The sequence below is a fragment of the Gavialis gangeticus genome, unplaced genomic scaffold, assembly GCF_001723915.1.
Source record: "Gavialis gangeticus isolate Ggan-Ray unplaced genomic scaffold, GavGan_comp1, whole genome shotgun sequence".
In the NCBI taxonomy this organism is placed as follows: domain Eukaryota; kingdom Metazoa; phylum Chordata; order Crocodylia; family Gavialidae; genus Gavialis; species Gavialis gangeticus.
Genome location: NW_017729025.1, coordinates 88,000,583 through 88,022,109, shown reverse-complemented (window position 1 = coordinate 88,022,109; position 21,527 = coordinate 88,000,583). Strand labels below are relative to the sequence as shown.

The following is a 21,527-nucleotide window of genomic DNA, read 5'->3' as shown; positions in this document are numbered from 1 at the left end:
TTTTTTTTTTTTTTTTGAGGCATCTGCCGGTGCCACTGTCAGAGAGAGAATTCTAGATTAGATGGATAACTGATTGATCAGGCATATCAACACCTATTTTCTCATGCATGTACAGCACCTTCAGCTGTAAGGAAAACCAACATGAGGTAGTAAGTATAGGTTTAATGTCTAAAGCACCTAAATTACTGAATAGGTCACAAATATACCAGTACTTTAAGCTTGGTCTCTTTAAAACATAGGGCTAGAGCTTCAGTTCCACCAAAATTAGTGGAGTTGTGCCTCTTGCACCAGTAAAGGATCTAAATCATAGATCAAATTCCTTTTAATGTATTTGCCATTGGCTTCTATCAATAATGTCTCCCTATCTCCTCCACTGGATTTTAAAACTACATCCAAGTAGCATAGAAACACTGCTATAGGAGGTAATACTTTGTCCCATTATCCCAAAATGCTGTTACACTTTTAATGAGGACAGTTAGGACCTTTCCCTATTCTTCTTCCTCATTCATAGTAAAGTAATGTTTGTATAAACCTCTAAGTCTGTTTCTGCTTTAAATAAGTACTACAAAACTGTATGTACTGTAATGAGCAGTAATCAGTAAATTGGAGTATTTCTGGATAATTAATGGAGTACCTATAAAAAAACTGAAAAGGGTTAGAACATCAAAACAGTGTCCAATATGCTGTGCCATACTGTCAAAAAGGATTTAGCCTGTTTCTCCTTTTCCACTGTGAAAAAGAAGTTTGTGTCATTACTAGTTTAAAGGCCAATAATAATAAGCCAGATTCAGTTTCCCAATTTTGGCTGTTTCTGTCTGGTGTCTTAACTTGTACCCATCACTAATTATGAGAGAAGGACAATAGTTCAAGTAGCCAGCTGCCATTGGCTTGCTCATGCTGGAAGAGCACAAGCAGACATGGGAAAGGTCTCTGAGGGCATGTCTACATGAGACGTTTACTGTGTAGCTGCCTAATTAGCTCCACAGTAAATGTCTCAGCATCTACACGTGCAGTCCTATTAGGCCACAGTAAACTATAAACTCCACTGCAGGTTAGTACATGTAAATACAAATACTATCCTGTGGCAGAGTTCTTTACTTCACAGCAGCATACATGTAGACACTGACACAGCTAGCTGGGGCACGAGGGTGGTGCTTCAGATCCAGGACTGCCTGCTGGCTAGCTCCGCACTGGAGCACTCTTGTGCCCCAACCAGCCCCTCCACAGCATGTTGAGCTGGGTTAGAGCAGCTCCAGGCTGGCAAGCTGACTCTCCAGGTCCCCTGCTAGCCAGGGCTGCTCCAATCCAGCTCAGTGTGCTGCAGTTCTGGGCGCACATTCAAACGCGGTGCCTGGGAGCAATAAACTCTGGAGCGATATGTGCTGGAGTTTATTGCTGTGCATTAATAGACTGTATAGATGTGCCCTGAGCGTCTCTGCTTCTTTCACAGGCCTTCATACTCAAAAGCTTGTCTGTATCCCTCCCAACTCAGCAGTTGATCCAATCAAAGATATCACCCACAAAAATCCTTGTCTCTTGCATTTTTCCTGGACCACCATGCCTACAACATCTTCCCAACTCTACCACAAGTAACAGAGAAAACATTTATTTTAGAGAACATCTCCTTACAGCTGATCACCTGATCTTGTCTGGTAAGCCTTCTGTTGTCATCAGTTAATGAAACAGCACAAGAATGAGCCAGCATGTTAACATGACACATTAAACAAGGCTGAGCCTCCCCTTCCAGCAGCAAGTCACTAAACTGCTGCTTACTGTTCCCAGGAGCATGTGCAATGCTGCTGACCCTATCTGTGACGCTGTTGGAAACATAAAGACATAAACAAAGGGGAGCCATGCTTGGCTTTTCCTGCAGTAGAAAGACAGTAAAGTGCAATGCCATCTGGAGAGGAAGGCTGAGCTGGAATGTTTCCCCCCTCATTTTTAAAGAGTATTTTAAGAGTATAAATAAAGAGTATATGAACTCTCAATACTGATGAACTCAATATCTGAATTTCAGCCACTCCAAAGTAAAGGATGCCCATTGGTTCATCAGGGCCATAGTAAAATGAATCTTTTGAACACATGTATTTTTAGGGGTATTCATTGAGAGCTGATGTTTTGGTCTGGTTTGGGACCACCTTTGTTACTGGGTTGTCCATCGCCCTTTAAACCAGGCATTGGAACACAGTTTTTAAGAATTTCAGTAAGGTTTTAGTTTAACGGAAGGAAAAGAGCTATGATGGGAGGGCATAGGACAGCACTCCTCAACAAAATTTGAATGGAGTTGGCCTTTGGAAATTCCTGACTGACTGTTGTCTTTCTATAAGAACAGAGGAGCAAGAGAAATGAAAGAGTGAGGAAAGAACTTACCCATTTGTTGGGTTTCTGGGGAAAGCTATGAAAGATAGGGTATGTCTGGGGATAGGTTATCTTCGATTTGACACTCATCCAGTTTGAAGAAAACCAAAATCCTGATTTTCATTACTACGGACACACAGCCATTCCCCCCTGTTAGCTAGCAATTTAGAATTATTAAGTAAAAGAGGCAGAATTAAAATCCCTTCCATATAGACAAAAAAAATCCTCCCAGTATGATATTTGCTGGGAATGTACAGGTGAGATAGAAGCTAACACTGTTATATTAGTACCAGACAAAGAAAAATTCTCACAAGATGTGGAAAGGTGAATAACCTGAAATGGACTTTGTCAGCGTTCTCAGTCACTTAGACTGTGGAGAAGCATCTGAACTACAGTCCTCTGGAAAAGATGGAGTTCAGCTCTTGATTCACTGGAGATGTAAAGCCTAAAATCCGTTTCAGTGAACCAAGACAAGAGTGGGTCTGGACTGAGTGAAAGACTGTAAGGATGTCAAGATGTGAAAAAGGCTACAATCAGAAAGGTATGAAATACTGCTTAATGCTGAGTTTATAAGACCTGTGGGAGGCTGTATGGAGATGAAAAAAGTAGTTTTTGTGTTCCAAAATAGCAATAAGGGTGAATATTTTAAATGCACCAGTGAATAATATAACAATACTTCTACCCAAGGAGCTGAAAACACATTAAAACATTAATGAGTTTGAGACCTGATTTTCTAAGGTTCAATTCTGTAAAATTAAGGCATAAGCCCTGCAGAAAACCCCTTCTGCTGCCATGATACTAAGTGTTATTGTCTCCATTTTACAGCTAATTCAAGTGAGGCACAGTAAACTCCCATGACTTGCAAAGACCAAATAGCAATTCACCAAGAGAGGTGGGGATATAGCACAATTCCTTTACCACTCAGTCCTGTGCATAGCCTCCGTCTCCCAACACTCACCTCTCCATATTCTCCCACCACATGGTTCACCTAATGTAAGTGAGCACACATTCCTCTTAGGACACCGGCTGATTGTTTTCAATCATCCCCTTTCAGTTTTTCTATTAATTAACTACCAGGGAGAGATCCTGCTCACTCTTGCTTATGGTAAGTAGCACCCTACTATCTGAGCAGACCTATTGACATTAATGGGCCTGTGCTTGTGGTGACTGGTTAGCAGTGAAAATGAGGTTTTCACCATCTGTCCCTAAATGAAAGTCCTTGTGCTAACCGAAATGTTGCTGAGGGACAATGTGCTGTTATGATAATCCTGACAGGGACATATTTGGGGGCTGATGCTGCTGATGGGACAGTTCCCTGGGGACCAGGAAGATCTGCTTCTCTAAAGGACATAAACTCCCATCCACTCCAACAAAATTGAGTTTATCTTATGTAAACCAGACTAGGGTTGGTGCATGCCCTCAACAGCCACTTAACTAGCTGCCTGGGCTGGAGGTCATTATTAGTAATTATATCATCACTGAAGATGGATTTGGCTGCCTGCCAGTCCCAGCTCCTGTCCTTCTCTGACCAGAATGAGGAAACATAGCCAATCAACAAAAGCTATTTATTTCCTTTGCAGGGAAGGACATTGACTGATCAGCATGAAACTCCTGGAATGTCACCTGAATCTCATCACTGTGTCCAGTGTCACTGACTTGAGTTGCTCGATTTTCACGTGGTAAGAGGGGAAAGCATCATAGATAGCTAGAGGGTAGTTTTTCTCCATTTTCAAATGTGACTTAGTTTCACAATAGTAAACAGTAATACTTCACATCCATTTAGTATTTGTCATAGGTCTTAAAGCACTTTGCACAAATAGGTAAAAATTACTTTCTCTACCTTATACGTTGAGGAAACTGGGACACAAAGAGGTTGAGTGATTTGTTAAGATCAGACAAGTCGGAGCTGAAATTGACCCTGTGCTTCCTGACAACAGCAGGAAACAATAAAATATCTACCCCTTCTGGTTGTGAATAAACATCTGAAGTAATCTTTCAGTACAGATGACTTTCTTATTCTGCAATTAGAAAGAATCAATAGCACTACAAGGTGGAACTTCCCTTATTCAGTTCAGTTATTCATGAACTGAAGCCTAATGATGACAATTAAAATGTAAACATTACCATCTATTACATTGCACGTCATTTTAGCATAGGCATTGCAGTTGGGGGCTGTGGGCAGAGATTGCATAGGGTACATTACATTTCTTGTCATTGTTAGGGACCCTGATTCTTGTAGAGGAGACAAAATCTCTACCTAGCATAACTTGTTGACTCCACAAACCAGTGGACGTAGAGTATGTACATGTGGGTATATGGAGGCATGAGTATGAGAACACCCCCATAACGAAGTGAAATAAAATTGGCTCCCCCTGTCTTTTAGTATTGGGTTGTGAGAACTTCTGTGATGTTAACTATGAAAACACTGGACACGGAAAAGATTTTCATGAAATTATGTTGCCTTCCCCATTCCTATTGCTTCGCCCTTGCTCACCACTTAGATCCCAAGTTTGACTCCTTGAGGGCTAGAGGATGCATACGTCATCTCACCAACAATTTGAATAAATAATCATAGGAGCTGAGGATGGGAAAGGTTTGTTTTTATATTTGTAATTTGGTAGCATTGGGGCAGCTCTGACTCACTGTTCTGAACACTGTACTGCTATATATCTCAACAGAGGCCCTTGAACCAAAGAGCTTACATCCCAAGCAGATGATCAGGCACAACAGGTGGATACAGCAAACAGACAGGGGGAGCACCAGATACCACTGAGTGCCTCTCCAAGCAGCCTTCCACCCTCTATAGGCCACTGAAACTGCTTTCTCCAGAATTTCCGGACAAATATACTACCCTCTTCAAATTATTAGCTTCCTTTGGTTCAGCTGATCATGATCTTCTTGCCATCTTGTCCTCCCTCATTTTTATTTAGTTTACACCCAAGCCAGATGCAAGATTCTTCCCACTAGTATGTACTCTGTCATTTGTCCAGACTAGTTTTTAATGTGTGAAAAAAACAGCTCCTTCCACTTCTCCCTTAAAAGACTATTTTCTAGACCTATAGATCTCAGTGCCTGCTGATTAGGCAAACAGACATGTTGCTCTAAGGGCATTTTTCTGTTATCCAATTCAACCCAAATTCATAAAATACTTTTGTCTTCCGACAACTGCAGATAAAATGATTCCCAGGGCCACGTGGGATATTTTTGTGCTCAAAGGATATGGACCCTGGAGCAGTGACAGGCTTAATTAATATTTCTTTCTACAGTCACCCTCTTCTTTCCTCCAATTTGACCGCTTTCAAAAAACAAGCAGTAGGTGTAGAGAACCCACAACAGCCTCACAATGATGTGCTGTACAGGAAATTCTTTTGTTGAGTCAGAGTTTAATAAACCCCTTTCAAACTGCAGAAAAGAAGACAAGGAATAGCAGTTTAAAAGCTACATGGAGTAATGTTTAGTTCATATGAATGCAGCTAAACAGTGGCTTTTTTTCCTAACTTAAGACCCATTCTTGAGCCATTCTCCAACACAGGTATGGAAGAGTGATACCCCAACCACATCAGCAATAAACCAGATGCTGGTAAGTGGGCATCCCTGGTCAGTTCAGATTACTGAGTAAGTACATGGCTATGCTTCAACATCTCTAAAAAGCAGTACACAATCTCAAATCGGGGACCCAACATTTGAGATACCCCAGACTAATAGACACTTTTTCAAAAGCTGGCATTGACCTCTGTGCCTCCATTTTCCATGAGAAACCACAGGAGCCATTTGTTATTTTGAGATAAAACTCACTCTCTAAAAAGCACTTGCAGATTTTCACATGTAAGGTGCTATGAAAGCACAAAGGCATTTTGCTGTAAAGAAGGTTAAATCATTGGCAAAAGGAAGAGCAACTAACCTTCAACAACCACGTAAAGTTGTTGGAAAGAATGCAAAGTACTCCTGTTCTTTGTGAAAGGGAGGGAAAAAATCAGCAGCTCATTTTTCTTCCTTAGAAACTATTAATTATTTTCAGGCCCTGCACCAAAGGGGAAGAGCTGGAAGTTAATGTCCCATGATCAGAGGGGAAAAAATGCTTAATGCACAGCATCAAGGCTATTGCCGAGCAGCCAGTGTGAAATCCAAACCCTGCTACTACCACATTATTTTACACCTCTTCCTGGCTTCAAATAGCAATAGAAATTTCCCTCCCAACCCAATGAAGTGTGGTTCTAGTCAGACACAGGAATGTGTACAAATGACATTATGGGATGCCATATTTATTTTCTCTGCTTCCAGATTAAAAGGGATTCATTAAAAGCCAAGTTATGGGTTTTGTTTTTCTTTTCTTTTTTCTTGTCATTGCTGTGAACTCAGGCTTGGATATCAAAAGTAAGCCACAGGCAATGGTGTTGATTCTTTGAGGCAGAATGGGATACAGCTCGTGTTTCTGTAGCTATATTAGAACTGAAAGGCTAACATGGAGAGAGAGGTATTGATGTTCGTTCCTAATAGTAAATTAAGCACATTGATGTGGCAATGCACAGTGTCGAAGAGAAAGGAACTGTTAGGTGCAGTCTTTTTTTCTGATCCTGTACTTGACTCATCGATGCTCTCATTCCAGATAGGATGCTACAAACCTGCAGCAACTGCCTACCCTCTGCATCTCTTCCTGGAATCAGATGATACATTGTGGAAAACAGAGCCAGACAGGATGAGGCCATGACCAAGCTGCCTGGGAGATGTGTTGAACTGATTGATAGTCCTCCCTAGAAGGATACTTGTGTTGGGAAGCTGAAGTACCAGGATGATAATTTTTGCAATTTGCAACATCCTGCACCCTTATTTCCTATAATTGCAGTCTGTGGGCTAAAAAAGAAATGGGGGGGAGGATTAAATTTGTGACCATTTAAGTAAATATGTTCTGAGTCTATTATGTATTGTGTAGACAAGGCTTGTATTTTCACAGAACCCATCAACCAGCTAATGTGTTTTCATAATAAGACCAGGAGGAACAACTGCCTCATTTGGTCTGACATCCTGCATAACACCAGTCATAGAATTTCACCCAGTTATTCTTATGTTTGACTCACTCGATTTGATTAAAGCTTGTCTTCCAGAGATGTATCTAGTCACAAGCTGAAGGCTTCAAGAGAGGCAGAAACCACCATTTCCATTAGCAATTTGTTCTTTCCAAAGGGACTCAATTAACAAAAAAATGTATTATACTCTACTCATATCAAATATTGTCAACAAACTCACATAACTGAATGTCCACAATGTCACATAAGAGAGTAACTGGAGAAACGTCTTTACTAGATAAGTCACTGTTGCAAAAAGTGTTTGACAATCTCAAAAATTCAGATTAGCAAAACTAGGTTATTTAATTCGGACTGGAATAGCTGTGAGGACAAGGCAACTTGAGATTATTTTCCTTAATAAGGCAGTTCAAGTCTACATCCTTGTGCTGCTATGCAAATTAAAATCCAAGTTGCCTAGTCTTCATTGAAGAACACACTTGTGTTTTTCCTGCAGTACAGATGTACCCCTATACTAGAAGTTTTCACTTTTAATACTTTCATTTAGGATTTTTACAGCCTTTAAGAGCTACAGTCCTGTGAAACAGGCAAACAAGTAGAGCGAGAATTTAATGGTGCCAGCTTGAATGACAGACATTTATTAAGGATGCAAAATGTTCCTCCTCGCCATGACAAGGAGAGGCATGAAGTCAGAGTCCCTGAAATGTTTTCCTCAAAGATCTTGATTATATGTTGTTTCATACGCTGCCTAATTAGGGCCTGTTTCTATAAAGAAGTTTGCACCAATGACAGTGCAGTAGGGAAGTGAATCCGAATGTTAGAACTTGAATCAGGGCTCAAGTATTCTAATCCATTTCTACTTTTTGTGACATGGGCTCTCTGCTGCCTCTGTAAAACAGATACAATATTACTTCCAGAGTGGTTATTGTGCCAATTAATTCATCTCTGTAAAGAACTTCAGGATGTGCGCAGCTCTACAGTTATGCTAAAAGTTATTACAGAGTAAAATGTATCAACTTCTTGCCTTAGCATAAGGCAGAAGAGGGGAATTGTTTGGTGCAGAAACTTCTTAATGGTGAAGTGGGAGCTTTGGAGCTAACCTGCTGCTAGAAGTTAGCTGGAACTGTCTGTGCACATAGAGATGTGAGAGTAAAGCCGCAGAGAATGAAATGTAACCAGACCATGACAAGCAAGGTCCTATTAAGCTTAACTCACATGGTAAAGAATATTTTGCAATTTAAGATCTAATGATTTATCCTTTGGTCACACCTCATTAATGATGAAACTTCAGCACCACTATTAATAAACATTTCCAAAAGGAAAGGATCATCCTCACTGCAGAATAGTTGTGGGAGGAGAAGATATGCTGTAAAATGCCTTAAAGCCACAGAAAGTGAAATGGGGTGTGAATGTGGATTCTGGAATATAGCTAATTAACACTGTCTTGGTCACATCGACATACATAGGGTGCAAAAGCAGTAAAAACAATCAGTTCCATTAATGCTTTGTTCAGAGGGACCTAAAGTGCAGCTGACAGGCCAAACAGGCAGCAAGGAGTCTCAGGAGGTGATCTGCTGCAGCAGTCTTCCCCAAAGCACAGGCTGGTGATAGCATAGCTAAACAGCTCCACATTTTTACTGCTGTTTAGCAAAAACACCAAGCAATTTCTAATCGTCTCTCAAGGCACATGCAAGTCCAAGCAAATGTGAAGATTATGGACCTCTTGTGACAGAAGTACGCAAGACGTGGCCCCCCTGCTTCTGACAGGGTGCCAACACAGTACTCCCTAGTAGAAAGTCTGGGCACCCTATGCTTATTCCAGCATGCTCCATCTCTGGTGCAGATCTAAGAGAACTGTCGACGGAAAACGAAGGTGATATGCATGGGAGGAAAATGACAGCTTCTCTCACTTCCTCCCCAGGAGATTCTAACAGATGGCACAAGGGAGCAGAACAGGCAGGCTAGGGCAGCTCAGAGAATTGGATGAAACCATGGGGATGAGCAGCTGGAAATGCTTCAGCATGCTGCCCAACGGGGTTGGAAGAAGGATGGCTCATTTACCATTTTTAAAAAGGTTCTGTTTAGAGAATGTATATGCAGTGGCTGAGGCAGCCGGGTCACGTAATATATGGCTGCAGTGGCTTCTATCTTACCCTTCTAATGCATGACACACACCAAAGGGTGTCTGCACTCTCTCAAAACACTGTTGACTGGTTTTGAGCTTAGGTTATGTTCTCCCACAAAAACTAATGGATCAAATCAATCCTGGGTAAAAACAATGCAGCTCTACCAGGAGTACCTTAGGTCCAACATGACTAGAAATAAAGTGTTCCCATGTTATCCTGGAATTTAGAGACAGTTTTAGGGGTGTTGAAACGCTTCTATTTTAGGTTTGTGTATACAATATGATAGCTTTGAGTGTAAATCTATGAAAGCAAAAACATAAAACTGACTAGCTTATGTGCAGTGCCCAACCTGATAGAAGTACAAAAAGTTTAAAAGAAAAGAGGGAGAGAGAGAGAGAGAGAGAGAGAGAGAGAGAGAGAGTGTAAAATGGAGAAATACAAGTTAGAGAGAGAGTGTGTGTAAAATGGAGAAATACAAAAAAGCTGTACAATTTATTTCAGTTCAATAATTTAAGGTGTTATTAGTAAGATAGAGGAGGACTCATCTTTTAGATCATGTTCTTTTAAATGTCTGTGGAGATGGTATTGCAGAAAGGCTTCAATTTATATGGATTTTCCAAATACAATCTTGTCTGTCCTTACCTATTTGTATAAGCAACCCGAGTCACTCATGCTGCTTGGGATGCTCACCAACCTATACAACATTCCTATTCTTATGCCAGTTTTTTAATCTTTTTATAAATGTATTTTACATATCACATACAGATAAAGACCATTCTTGAACACTCGACAGATTCATAAGTAATATGTTTACAGCATTACAGGGACACTTGGAAAACACCTTAAATTACTGAAATGAGAACTTGCTAACAAAAACAAGCAAGGTTTTTCTTTTTTTTTTAATCTCCATTTCATTTAGCTTGGACAATAAAACTAAATTGGTCAGATTCCTTTCCTGATCCTGAGAAATTAATTCAACACCATCCTATTTAAGTATGATAAACCATAAAGGATTGTTCAATTAAAATAAAGCTGTTTTTATTTACCCCTCACTAAAAAGGGTGAGATTTGGAGGAGGAACAAATAGCGTATTTGCCAAAAAATATAGTTGTGGAGGTGGGAAAGCAAAACTGTTTGCAAATTTAACTTGTATTTGACAAGTAGTTTGAAAGTGTTTAGAACACAGCTTTCAACTTTGGGCTGACAGAAAACATGTTCATTTAGAAAAATGCCAAAATTTAATTTAAAAGCATTAAAAACCCACAATAAAATGTTTTGTTTGATTCCAAAGTATTTTTTTTTCAGTTCAGAAAGGAACTAGAAAGATTTTCATTTTGAGTTGATTCAAAAAGAGGGTTTTTCTCCCAAAAAATGTTAATCTCAGACAGCAAAACAAAAAAATCAGGTTTGTGCAGAGATGTACTTCTTCACCTCTTTGTAGACAAAACAAAATTATTGGCCTGAACTATTTAACAACTTCACTCCAGGATTTCTCCCTGTATATTATAAGAAATTAGATGGGGTGGAATATGTATGTGTGTATACATGTATTGCATTCTTTTCTGAGTTACACTAAAATCAAAATTCTAAAGTCAGCACAATCAAAAGGTTATATCCAGCAAAGAAACTGTCACACAGGGAATTTGAGGTCAGTGACAACATGCTTATATTATTCATGACTCAGAAGAACTGAAATAATGCAACCTTCAAAGCCGGCCTAGGTCTACAATGTAGTTGCAGTAAAGAAGTTTCCAGTCAAGTCCATGAAGTCTCACAATTTCTAATACCCCAACCACAGCACCTCATCAGTAATTGTTTGGGAGATAGGTTGCTATTTCTTTCTTTTAAAAGAAGACCAAACAAAGAGCACAAGGCCACACAAAATTGACTCCTCAATGTCAATATAACAATTTCTCCCCTTAATATAATGCATGTGAGCCTATTACAGTACAGCAGCAACCATGCATGGCAGTGAAAAGATTTCATTAGGATTGAAAAAAGCAGACATGTTCCTTCTAGTAGAACCCAGGAGGTACTGTATTAGTGAAACCTACTCTTCGACAGTAAATTCTGTAGATACCTCTTCTTATGTTTGAGTGTCCATTCTCTTTGATGTGTGTTGTGTCTTTGTGTTCTGGATGGAAAACGTGTGCTGGTACCACAAGTCAAAGAGCAAACTGCAGCTTGATTGATGGAACCCCTCAGGCCTGGAAGCCAAAAGCTGATGCTCTCTCTCTGAGTAGCTCCCGGCACAAATGACAACTCCAGCTCCCTGCGAATAAAGAATTCAATCTCACATGCACTGTATTAACTCTGTATACTTCGACTGCACACTAGGGATGGCTTCAATGCAAGAGTAGCTATTCTCAGCCCCTGAAGTTGGTAGTGTGTTTCTAAAGCAAGTACAACATTATTCCTTTCCCAACAATTCTGTTTATCTAGACCACCCCAAAAAATTTTAGTCAATTATCATATGCATGTCCACAATAGCTTTTGAATTTTATACCCTAAACCACCACTTCCTGATTAAACAATAAAATTGGTTATTTCTTCAATTTCCAAAGTTTCTCTCTATTGGGTTGATTTCCTCTCTATTGAAGTTCAAATAAATGAAACATCCACGTACTTAAGTTATAAATCATAATTATATGACCTATTTCTAATTATTGTTGCCTTACCCCTTTTGAAAATTCCAGTGCCCTCCAATCAAATCTTTCCTTCTTCTACATCAGGTTTGTCCAACATACAGCTGGCGGGCCGCCATGCGGCCCGCCAAGCCATTTTCTGTGGCCCGTGGTGCTGTGATGGGAAATGAAAGTAAACGCTGTTTACTTTTGTTTCTACCCCTTGTCCCTCCCCCAGCCCCTCAGCAGCTTCCTAATGGCTGCTGAAGGGCTGGGGAAGGGACAAGGTTCCCACACGCACCGCGTGAGCTTGACGTTGCCGACACAGTGCGGCTCCTCCCATCTCCCACATTAGGGTTTCCGTTCCTAGCCCCTCCCCTCCCTTCCTCATTTGCATGCCGGCCCCACCCTGCGCCAGTCCCTGCTGGCCATGTGGGCTGGAGCAGGTCGTAGTGCAGTGGGTTTGTGGGCACAGGGGGCACGGATGCCAGCTCGGAGGGATGCTGCGGCCAGGCCTGCAGGAGATGCTGCTGCCGCTGCTGCTGTGGCTGTTGGGGTGAGAAGCCAGCACTGCTCCTGCCTCCCCGCATCCCCCCGCGCCCGCAGACATCACACTGGGGGTGGTGAGTCGCAGGCCCCAGGGAGGGAGGGACCCCTGCTGCTTGGGCTCGGGCTCGGGCTGCCCCAGGGAATAGGGAGCAGGGGGTGTCCCTACACATCCCACACCCCTCTGTAGAGTCCCCACATGTCCCCCTGGCTGCTGAGCCCAGGTGCACAGGTGTGGGAGCATCCTTGAGGCTGCCCAGGTGGCAGGGAGGACACGGTGGGACCAGGCAGCACCCCTTGACCCCTGCACCCCCAGGCTGTGGCCAGACTGGACAGGCCGCGCGAGCGCCTGCTCCTGCCAGCCCACTGGGTGATAAAAAGTTCATGATCCCGCCCCACATTCAAAAAGGTTGGACACCCCTGTTCTAGATCATGCATAATTCTAGCAAGGAAGTAACATTGAATCTAAATTAGTTTTCTTTTATGGAGTATTTCAAACTCTCCAAGACTAACAGGTAACGTTACACAGGATCTAGATTCACCAAAATTATCAGCCTTCCCTCACACCAGACAGAAGCCTTCTCCTAACCTGGCCTTTCCCCACACCAGATTCTCTGGGCATGTCTACACATGCATTTACTCTGCAGTAAGTTACTGTGCAATAAGTGGGTTTTACACTGACATTTACATGTGCAGCCATTACAAGGCAGTAACGCTGTGTGTGGACTGACTTGGGATTAAATTAGTCCCAAGTCAGTTCACACACACACAGAGTTACTGCACAGTAAGGCATCTACATGTGCCTTACTGTGCAGTAACTGCTTGGATGTAAATGTAACAAGTCAGCATAAGTTGCCATAGCTACTGTGCAGTATGAGCACACACATGTAGATGCGTGGCTGTACTGCTCAGTAATTTTCAGTGCATGTGTTACTGAACAGTAACAGTGTATGTGTAGATACACCCTCTGTCTCAGACCTTCCAAAAGGAATTTTGTCTTCCTTCAGGCTGGGATCTTTGCCTTTGCTGCACTGATGAATGACTAGTTCCCATGTCTATGACCCACCTCAACTGAGGCCAGATTTTGGAATTCCCCCCCTTTCCCATGGACCTTTCTATGCCTCTCAATGTAGACTGCCAAGTCATGGTACCTTCTGGGGGCTCAAAGACAGGTGGGTTTAAACAGTACATATGATAGCCACGGTCACAGTCATCACAGAAGAGCAGCTGGTCCTGATGCAGGATTGGTGAAGAGAAGGATAAGGCGGGGGGAAAAAGAAAACATTATAGATTAGTCTATTGTTGAGGTGGAAACATAAGTATTTTGTAATCAGCAGTGCATAGTTTTGAACACATAGTTCGAACAAAAATAATATAGGGAACATAAATCTATTCACAGAACATCGCATTTCTGCTTCCATAATTGATCACCATGGGCACTTACACACATGCAGGGAGGCTGCTCCGACATGTTGTAAATCCAGTTGGTCAGAGCAGACTCAATTAATCTGGAACGCAGAAATTAATGCATTCCAGCAGCCTCCAGCATCACGTGTATCACTGTCCCCATGCTGAAAAATGGTGACAGGGCACTTTGAACTAAAACTGATCAAACAAGTTTAGTTCAAAGCGCCCCACCACCTTTTTTTCAGTGCAGGGACACTGATACACGTGATGCTTCGGTGCTTTTAATTAGTGTGGCTCACTAATTAAAGCATGCCCCTCCCCGCCTCCCAGAGCACATCTATAAACGCCCATTGTTCTTAATTGGCCTTAGTGTCCCTTCCTAGTCTTATCTGTGTCGTGCAAGGGAACTTGGAGTTTCTAACTGGAAAATCTCTCTGAACTAGACAAATCTGCTACTATATGACTGGAGTCCCCAGCAAGAATAAATAAATGGAAATACTCTGAATCTTACTCCATACAATCTGAAACTAACCTTCCCCACATAGTGGTGCTATCCCCTGGTGTTACCTACTCTGGATCTTACCGTCTTCTCACAACACTTCTTTCCTCAAAACTGAAAAGAACAAATTTGGAAAGACCATCTGTTTAGTGAATGAGGTCTGTTCAGTGGACCATGTGGACCACTTCTGGGTCATTACCAGTTCCAGCCAAGAACACAGTATTGAAATAGATTGCCCTATTATAGATTTTTATAACATGATCTTCTGGCCACAGTCCAGTTTCTGCTGAAATGGTTTCCAAATTGTGGTTACCAACATCTTAAGTGGTCCTTTAAGGCACCCAGGATGATCTTACACAGAAGTACCTAGAAGCTGTTCTTTCCAGATCAGGGCTGAGGGAAATTGGAGAAGCAGTAGCAGAAGCAGACTGACCCACTGCTGCTACCAATGTACTTAATATTCTGTAGCAAAACAGAAAACACCCTTTAGGTCAGTACTTGCAGTAGCTTCACCAGTACTAATTTTCATAAAAAGATAAATAAACTCACATCATTCTCAGAGGTCCCACAAAGGCTGCAGGATTTACACTCAATGCATTGCCACTGATAGGTTTTGACAGCCTCAGTCATGTTTGTGGTGAACTGCAGGCAGGTTGGGTGTCCTGGGGGAAATTAAAAATGACTGTAATGATTCAGGTTTACTTTTATTAGCATTAACTGTTATTAAATTTGGGGACAAAACGCACATGGACATGGACTGATCACAACATGGGCTGCAACTAACAGATACCAAAGAGGAAAGCAGGCATTAACCCTTTCGCTGCCGGGCACAAGAAAAATAAGATTCAACCCCACCCATTTTCCCATCTGCAAAGCAGTTTTTTTCAGAGCTCTTAAAAATGTTCTTTGAAAGAAAATGAGAGAAAGGAAGAAATCAGAAACATTCCCAATTTCAGAGAGAACCCATCCATCTCAATAGAAATTGGACTAGGTTTCAATTGGCAGTTTAATTCAACCTGATTAAAGGACCTGGTTTGAAAGGAGATTTTATTCCCATTTCAAAGCTTCCCTTCCTAGTGACCAAAGAGCTACAAATAGAGGAGCAATTCGAAAACTTAGCTGGAGAAAGAGGAGCAGAACATAGAGAAGAGGAAAGAAGCAGTATTGTGTTTTTAAGAGCTCTGTGCTACTAAAATTGGTTGGCACAGAAGAAACCAAATTGCACCGCTAACCTTCCAGGATCAAAAGAAAAGAACCCCAACAACTCCCAAAACAAACTAAACAAAAGGAATAAAGAAGGGAAAGCTAGCAGAACAGTCACATCTAATTGGGAAGGACAAATCGCCAGAGTTTACAACCCCACCCCTACATGCGTGTCGACTCCAGCTTTGCAAAACAGCAGTACCACAGTAGCAGGGTCAGCAAAGGGCTTTCTGGAGGGGAAAAATACAAACAAACAAACAAACAAACCAAAGGTAGGATCAGTGTTCCTTCTGCAAAACAAAATGAGAAAAAACACCACTGAAATCAAGTACTGTACCCCCAAAGCACCCTTCAAGACAGTTTAAGCCACCTGGAGTTACACAAAGTCCTTCTTCTCAGGTAACAAACATTTTCCATCTCTGACATGCACTAGTATTAATAAGCTGCATAGTGCATGGGGAAAGGTGGACTATAAACATACTTGTATACGTGTATGGATACATTCATGTCTACTGAATGCTAGTTCTAGACACTTGCAAGAATATAAAAAGTGTTCCTTTTTGTATGTCTATTATTATTGGACAGCTGTATCTAGGGAGGAAAAAATTCTTTTAATTTCACTGGTGTGGAAATATTTTTAAGAGGATCAAAGTAGAAAAGTGAAAGATACTTGGCTAGTAAGAAAAATAAGGCTGGAAATGGCTACAATTGGCATGTGTAAAGGAGCGTTCCTTTCATCACCAAATCCCTCAGTGGTGTGCGTCTCTGTTATACTTTCCTATCACTGCCATGTAATATTTGGAAATTTTTGTGTTTTCTAGTCTGCTAAGTAAATGGTTTCTGAGAATTGATGGGTACTTAAGTAATACTGTTAAAGAATATAAATAAACAAATGTCATCAATTGCTGTGAGAAAGATTTGGGTTTTCTGGTTATTCCAATGTGGTATTGGCATGAGAACTATGGACGTCTAGTAGCAAAACAGATTTTCGTAAGTTAACAAAGAAATAGTAAGTAAAGAAGAGGAAATACAAAAGGAAGGAGGGATCAGCATTAGAACCGGTCAATGTTATACTCTTGATCGTTCAGAAAAGTGATGGATCCAGACAAAAACCCTCCAGTTTTTGGAGCATTTGAACGTAGCACAGGGCTACATTCAAAGGACACCAATCTGTGTAATGGAGCAAACCCAAGAATCCTGAAGTCTGAGAATCCAGAAACAGACTTTCTGACATGCGCCCATCTTCAGTTCAGAGGGACTCAAATGATTCTTGCTATTACAAGGACCCTTAGAAGCTGACATGACACTAAATTGTTTCCTCCAGGGTTGACTCCCAGCCAAAACAGAGCTTCATTTTAATGTCAGGACACTGAAGAAACACTCCGCACTATGCAGAAGGGAAAATTACATTGGAACAGAAACTAATGGACTTCCAAAAAAAAAAAAAGATGCAGAGTGCTGAACTCAAAGAAGGCCGTTCAAACAAAGGAGCACCATTCTCTAACCATACAAGTGCTAAATTCTGCCACACATGAAATCAGCACCTGGAATTAAGTAAACTAAATCTAAATTAGTATGTCTGTGTGCATACATGCACTATCTATTATTCTTGACAATACCTTCCCCTCACTCAACTCCATAATGCAGGGACTACCTTCAATTGCCCTACTTATCCAGGCTGTTTCCAAATCTTATCACTACATTGTCCATCACATTTTTAGAATCTAATCTCTTCTCATATCCAGACACAAAAAATATTCATTCAGGACACTGCATAATTAGGGGTGGCCAGGTAGGGTGCCAACTTAGGAGGGGCGCCAAAATTGCCCCCCGCTCTAGCAACACAAGTAGCCCCAGAGCCTTGGTCTTGCAGCAGCCATTGAGGGCATGGATACCATGCTGCTGTTGTATAAGCAGACCATGCTGCAGTGGTGTTTTTGAGCCCCCTGGCATAGGTAAGACTTCTGCGCTCCTCCCTGGCTCTCAGACACCATGCCCATCCAGTGCTCTCCCTACCCCACACCCTCGTTTTGTCCATAGCACCAACCCTGCTTGTTATTCCTTTGATACAGAACCTCATCATTTCATGTCTTGACCATTACAGTATGTTCCCTCTCAGCTTCTCTGGCACCACATCACTTTCTATTCAAAATAAAGCACAGCTGCTGACACTATTGTTCCATTTGCATCTCCCTGTCTTTGGAATCGCTCCAATAAATTCCTCTCTGACACCACATGAAGTTCAGGTTTCCCATCCTACACCTGAAAGTCCTGCACTGCCTACCCCTGCCATCTTTATCTAGCATGTCCATTCTGTCCTTTGCTTTACCAGGGAGACATCAGCTCCACTCTGTGAAGGCTAAAATGAGGAATATGGGAAACAATAATAATAGTGCTTACAGAACATTTATCTTTAATAAAATCTTCTAGCACTGATCATGACACTTTGTTTTACAGGAAGAATAAGCATGATTTTAAAAGAGTATTGTCTCCCCCGCCCCCAGCTTCCATACCCTGCTCCAGAACTTTATTATTATCGAACAGGTTTACAAACAGCCAGATTGCTTGCAAGTCCTGAAGACCGGCTCTCTGTGTTTGATTAGGGTTTCTCTCCTTCTAAATTGAGAGATTATCCCAGAGACACTTCTCCCTCTAGCCTCCAAAGTCAGGATCACCGGCATATTTAGAAACCTCCTTTGTAGTTAGCACGACCCCTTCCAGACTGTCACTGACTGTTCTGAGAGCCAGATCAGGCCTCTAGCACTGGGAGGATATGTCAGAATGCAGTTCACAGTATGAAAATCAAATGCATTTTCTTGCCTATGGTCTCCCGGTTCCCTTCTAACCTAACCTCCCCACTGTCCCTCTGCCTTGCCCAAAGCTCTGTATTTTTTGTGACATGCTGAAAGCTTTACAGCATAAAAGAGAGATCTTGTAGCTGGGCTCCTGCACAACAAGCAGTCCCTGGCACTCCCCCTTCTCAGGGGCTTCCAAGCCTGGTGGAAGACAGGCTGATAGGACACATGTCTGGGTCTAGTAAGGACATATTTCGATTGGTTCAGGTTTGTAACAGAAAAGGTCTGTTGACAGTTACAGGTATTTCTGGAAAGGCCTGTATAAAGCGCAGCGGCTGAAATGACATGTGGGATGGTGCTGTGTGTGACAGGGAGCTGTAAAATGTTTTACTGCATATTTTCAGTGTGTATGCGATTGTGAACTAGGCATACATTTATTTCTATAGTCCTGTGATAAACTGTATTTAGGGTAATCAACACATGCAGTAAAGGGTCCATTAATAATTCTGATGATGCCAGAGTTATAGCAGACTCCAGATCACCCTCCCATTTGTTGTATCCTCCTCTGCAGGCCTAACAGAAGGAAAGAGCAGTAGAAATTTATAGCATTGCTGAAGTCAATAGATAGAACTCTAAAATATACCCAGCGCCGGTGAAGCAGAAAGTGACATGTTTACGTTGCCAGTTTTCTAACTGACCGTAACTGGGTTCTAACTACAACTTTCACTAGGGAACAACTGCTGTAAACAACATATATAGTCAAACCTGCACTAAGCAACCACTCCAAGGAATAGATGGCTTCAAAGGAAAAATCTTGAATGCTCCCCATCTTTATGGAAATTCAGATCTGGATCTGAAATCAGACCCATATCTCTGGTACCCGCATTTCAGGTGCCATTGTGTTCAGTTTTGCACCGCATCCATGAGGCAGTTGGGGAGGAATGGGGGAGGGGGTATTATCACTTAAGAGGGATATCATTAAGTATGCATCCAAAGGTGGCGCAGGGTATTTGAAAGGCAGATTTTAGCACAGATGCCTTTAAAACTATTTTAAATCTCTCCAGGCTTCACTGATTGTGTGACTCTAAAGACCAAGAATGACATCAAGGCCAGTAGTGATCAGCTGCATCCAGGCATTCTGTGACCAGTAAAGACCTTACAATGGCTCATTACTGCTTCTTCAATAATGAATTCTGCAGTGCAAGATTAATTGTGACCACGTGCTCTGTCACAACCACTATAGACTATTTAAATTAACAACCCAATCAATAATCCTTTCCAAATGAAAGCAAATATGAGTTTGAGACACAAATAAGCACCAGAGCTTTCTTTACAAAAAAAAAATAATGTACAAGAAGCAAAAGGGATTTTTCACCCAGTAAGAGTGCATCTGTCAGACAAAATTACTGTATTTTTTCAGCTCTCTCCTCTCTATTGTCTATATGGTGGTGGGTTGGTTTTTTTTAATCAATAGCATCATGAAAACCCCTGGGGCTCCTGGTTACCTTACATAAGAATCTATCCCGTAAACTATTCAGGTCTTTAAACAACCAGTGATATATTTTTCAGCTATCATGTCCAATGCAATGTCACAGCCATCCCATCCATGTAATGGAAGTTTTACATGCAAATGATTATAAAACCAAGACCTATCACCTTGCTAAGACTGAATAAGCATTGGTATAAGAGCTATTCACATGACTCAGTATTAGAAGAATTTCTCAAAAAAGAAAAGAGTAATGTGTGATTCCATCAGTCAGTGCAATTTATTACATTTAATGTACAAATTCAGTCTTCACTTATCTTCCTAAAAATGGAGCCCTCAACTCTTCCAGATACATAGTACTACATGTTCTAAGCATTTTAAATATGAGCCAGACCACCCCAAATGAGGTGAAATTCACAAGATTTTTTTTTTTAAATGTAAGTCCTATTCTATTTGTCTTCTATTGTTTGAGCCTTTGGGGGCACACTTTTCAAGCTTTTCACAGCCAACAATACGGTTAGAAAGATGGATTTTTAAATTAAAACAATGATTCTCTTGTAATCAGGAGACTGCGGGAACTGGGACTTTAATAAAAAATCACCATATACCTAAAGACTCAGAAATGCTAGTTATATATTTCTGGGGTTTCCACAGCATTTGGCACTTTCAAAGTTCTTCAAATACTTGGGCCCTTTTCATGCAAATAAATGGGCCTGGGGACTTAAATGGGAGTATTTATAAACATATGTATTTGTAGGATGACGATCTAAATCACTGATCACTATAATTTCTCTGAGCTCCAGGGAAGTCTCATAATCCCCATTTTACACATAGGGAAGCTAGTGCACATAGACATTAAAGGATGTGGCCACGCCCAGAGAAAGAATCAGTGTCAGAGAAGTGATTAGAATGCAAGAGGTTCACCCCCAGTCCTCAGGACAGACAACATCTGAATTTAGCCTTTTAAATAAGCAAAACATGTTACATGTGTCACTACTAAGTGTTGTTTAATCCAGTCAATATTTTAAGGGGGAAAAAAGAGGAAAGCAGCAGCATTAAAAATCTAATGACTACTTGCCAATGACGTTACCGTGAGAAAACATGACCTTTTGTTGGAACACACAACAGCAGATTCACTATGCAAATACATACATCAATGACCCCTACAGAAAGGTGGCAGGCATTTTTCAAGGAGACAATACCAGTGATGCAGATATTGCTAACCAAATACAGCTTTGCTACAGAAATGAGTCCTAAATAGTTATTGCTCTTTGCTAGCAGATAGGACAACCTGAATTGGTCAGAGACTAGCTTTCCTCTAATCTAAGGCTAGGTACAGACATTCAAAAAGCCCAAGGCAGAATCGATCTAAGTTACGTGGTTTCTGTAAGCAGCATAGTTTGGCTCAGTAACAAGCAGAGCAAACATTTGCCCTTTGGTGTGTGTGTGGGGGGGGGGGGGG

The 21,527-nt window shown here is 41.4% G+C and overlaps 1 protein-coding gene and 2 long non-coding RNA genes across 12 annotated transcripts in view; 1 reads left to right on the top strand and 2 right to left on the bottom strand.

Moving 5' to 3' along the window:
• LOC109298826 overlaps positions 1-3,207 on the top strand; it is a 7,469-nt gene extending 4,262 nt beyond the window's left edge. The window contains exons 2-3 of the long non-coding RNA XR_002097712.1: positions 1,410-1,420; positions 3,198-3,207. This is a non-coding gene — a long non-coding RNA (uncharacterized LOC109298826). The remainder of the gene's footprint in view (positions 1-1,409; positions 1,421-3,197) is intronic.
• The window catches only part of DPF3 (double PHD fingers 3), a 288,571-nt gene that overhangs the window by 7,906 nt on the left and 259,138 nt on the right, over positions 1-21,527 (bottom strand). For 2 of the 10 annotated variants that reach the window (XR_002097708.1, XR_002097705.1), the window contains exons 9-11: positions 15,131-15,243; positions 13,827-13,908; positions 11,586-11,777 (exon numbers count right to left, since the gene is read on the bottom strand). Coding sequence is in view for 3 of the 10 variants with exons in the window: in XM_019519127.1 (XP_019374672.1) it covers positions 11,707-11,777; positions 13,827-13,908; positions 15,131-15,243 (266 nt within the window). In the remaining 7 variants the exon portion in view is untranslated. The other 8 variants (XM_019519127.1, XM_019519129.1, XR_002097707.1 and 5 more) reach the window with 7 other exon arrangements.
• LOC109298825 overlaps positions 15,284-21,527 on the bottom strand; it is a 27,677-nt gene continuing 21,433 nt past the window's right edge. Inside the window, exon 2 of the long non-coding RNA XR_002097711.1 lies at positions 15,284-16,014. This is a non-coding gene — a long non-coding RNA (uncharacterized LOC109298825). The remainder of the gene's footprint in view (positions 16,015-21,527) is intronic.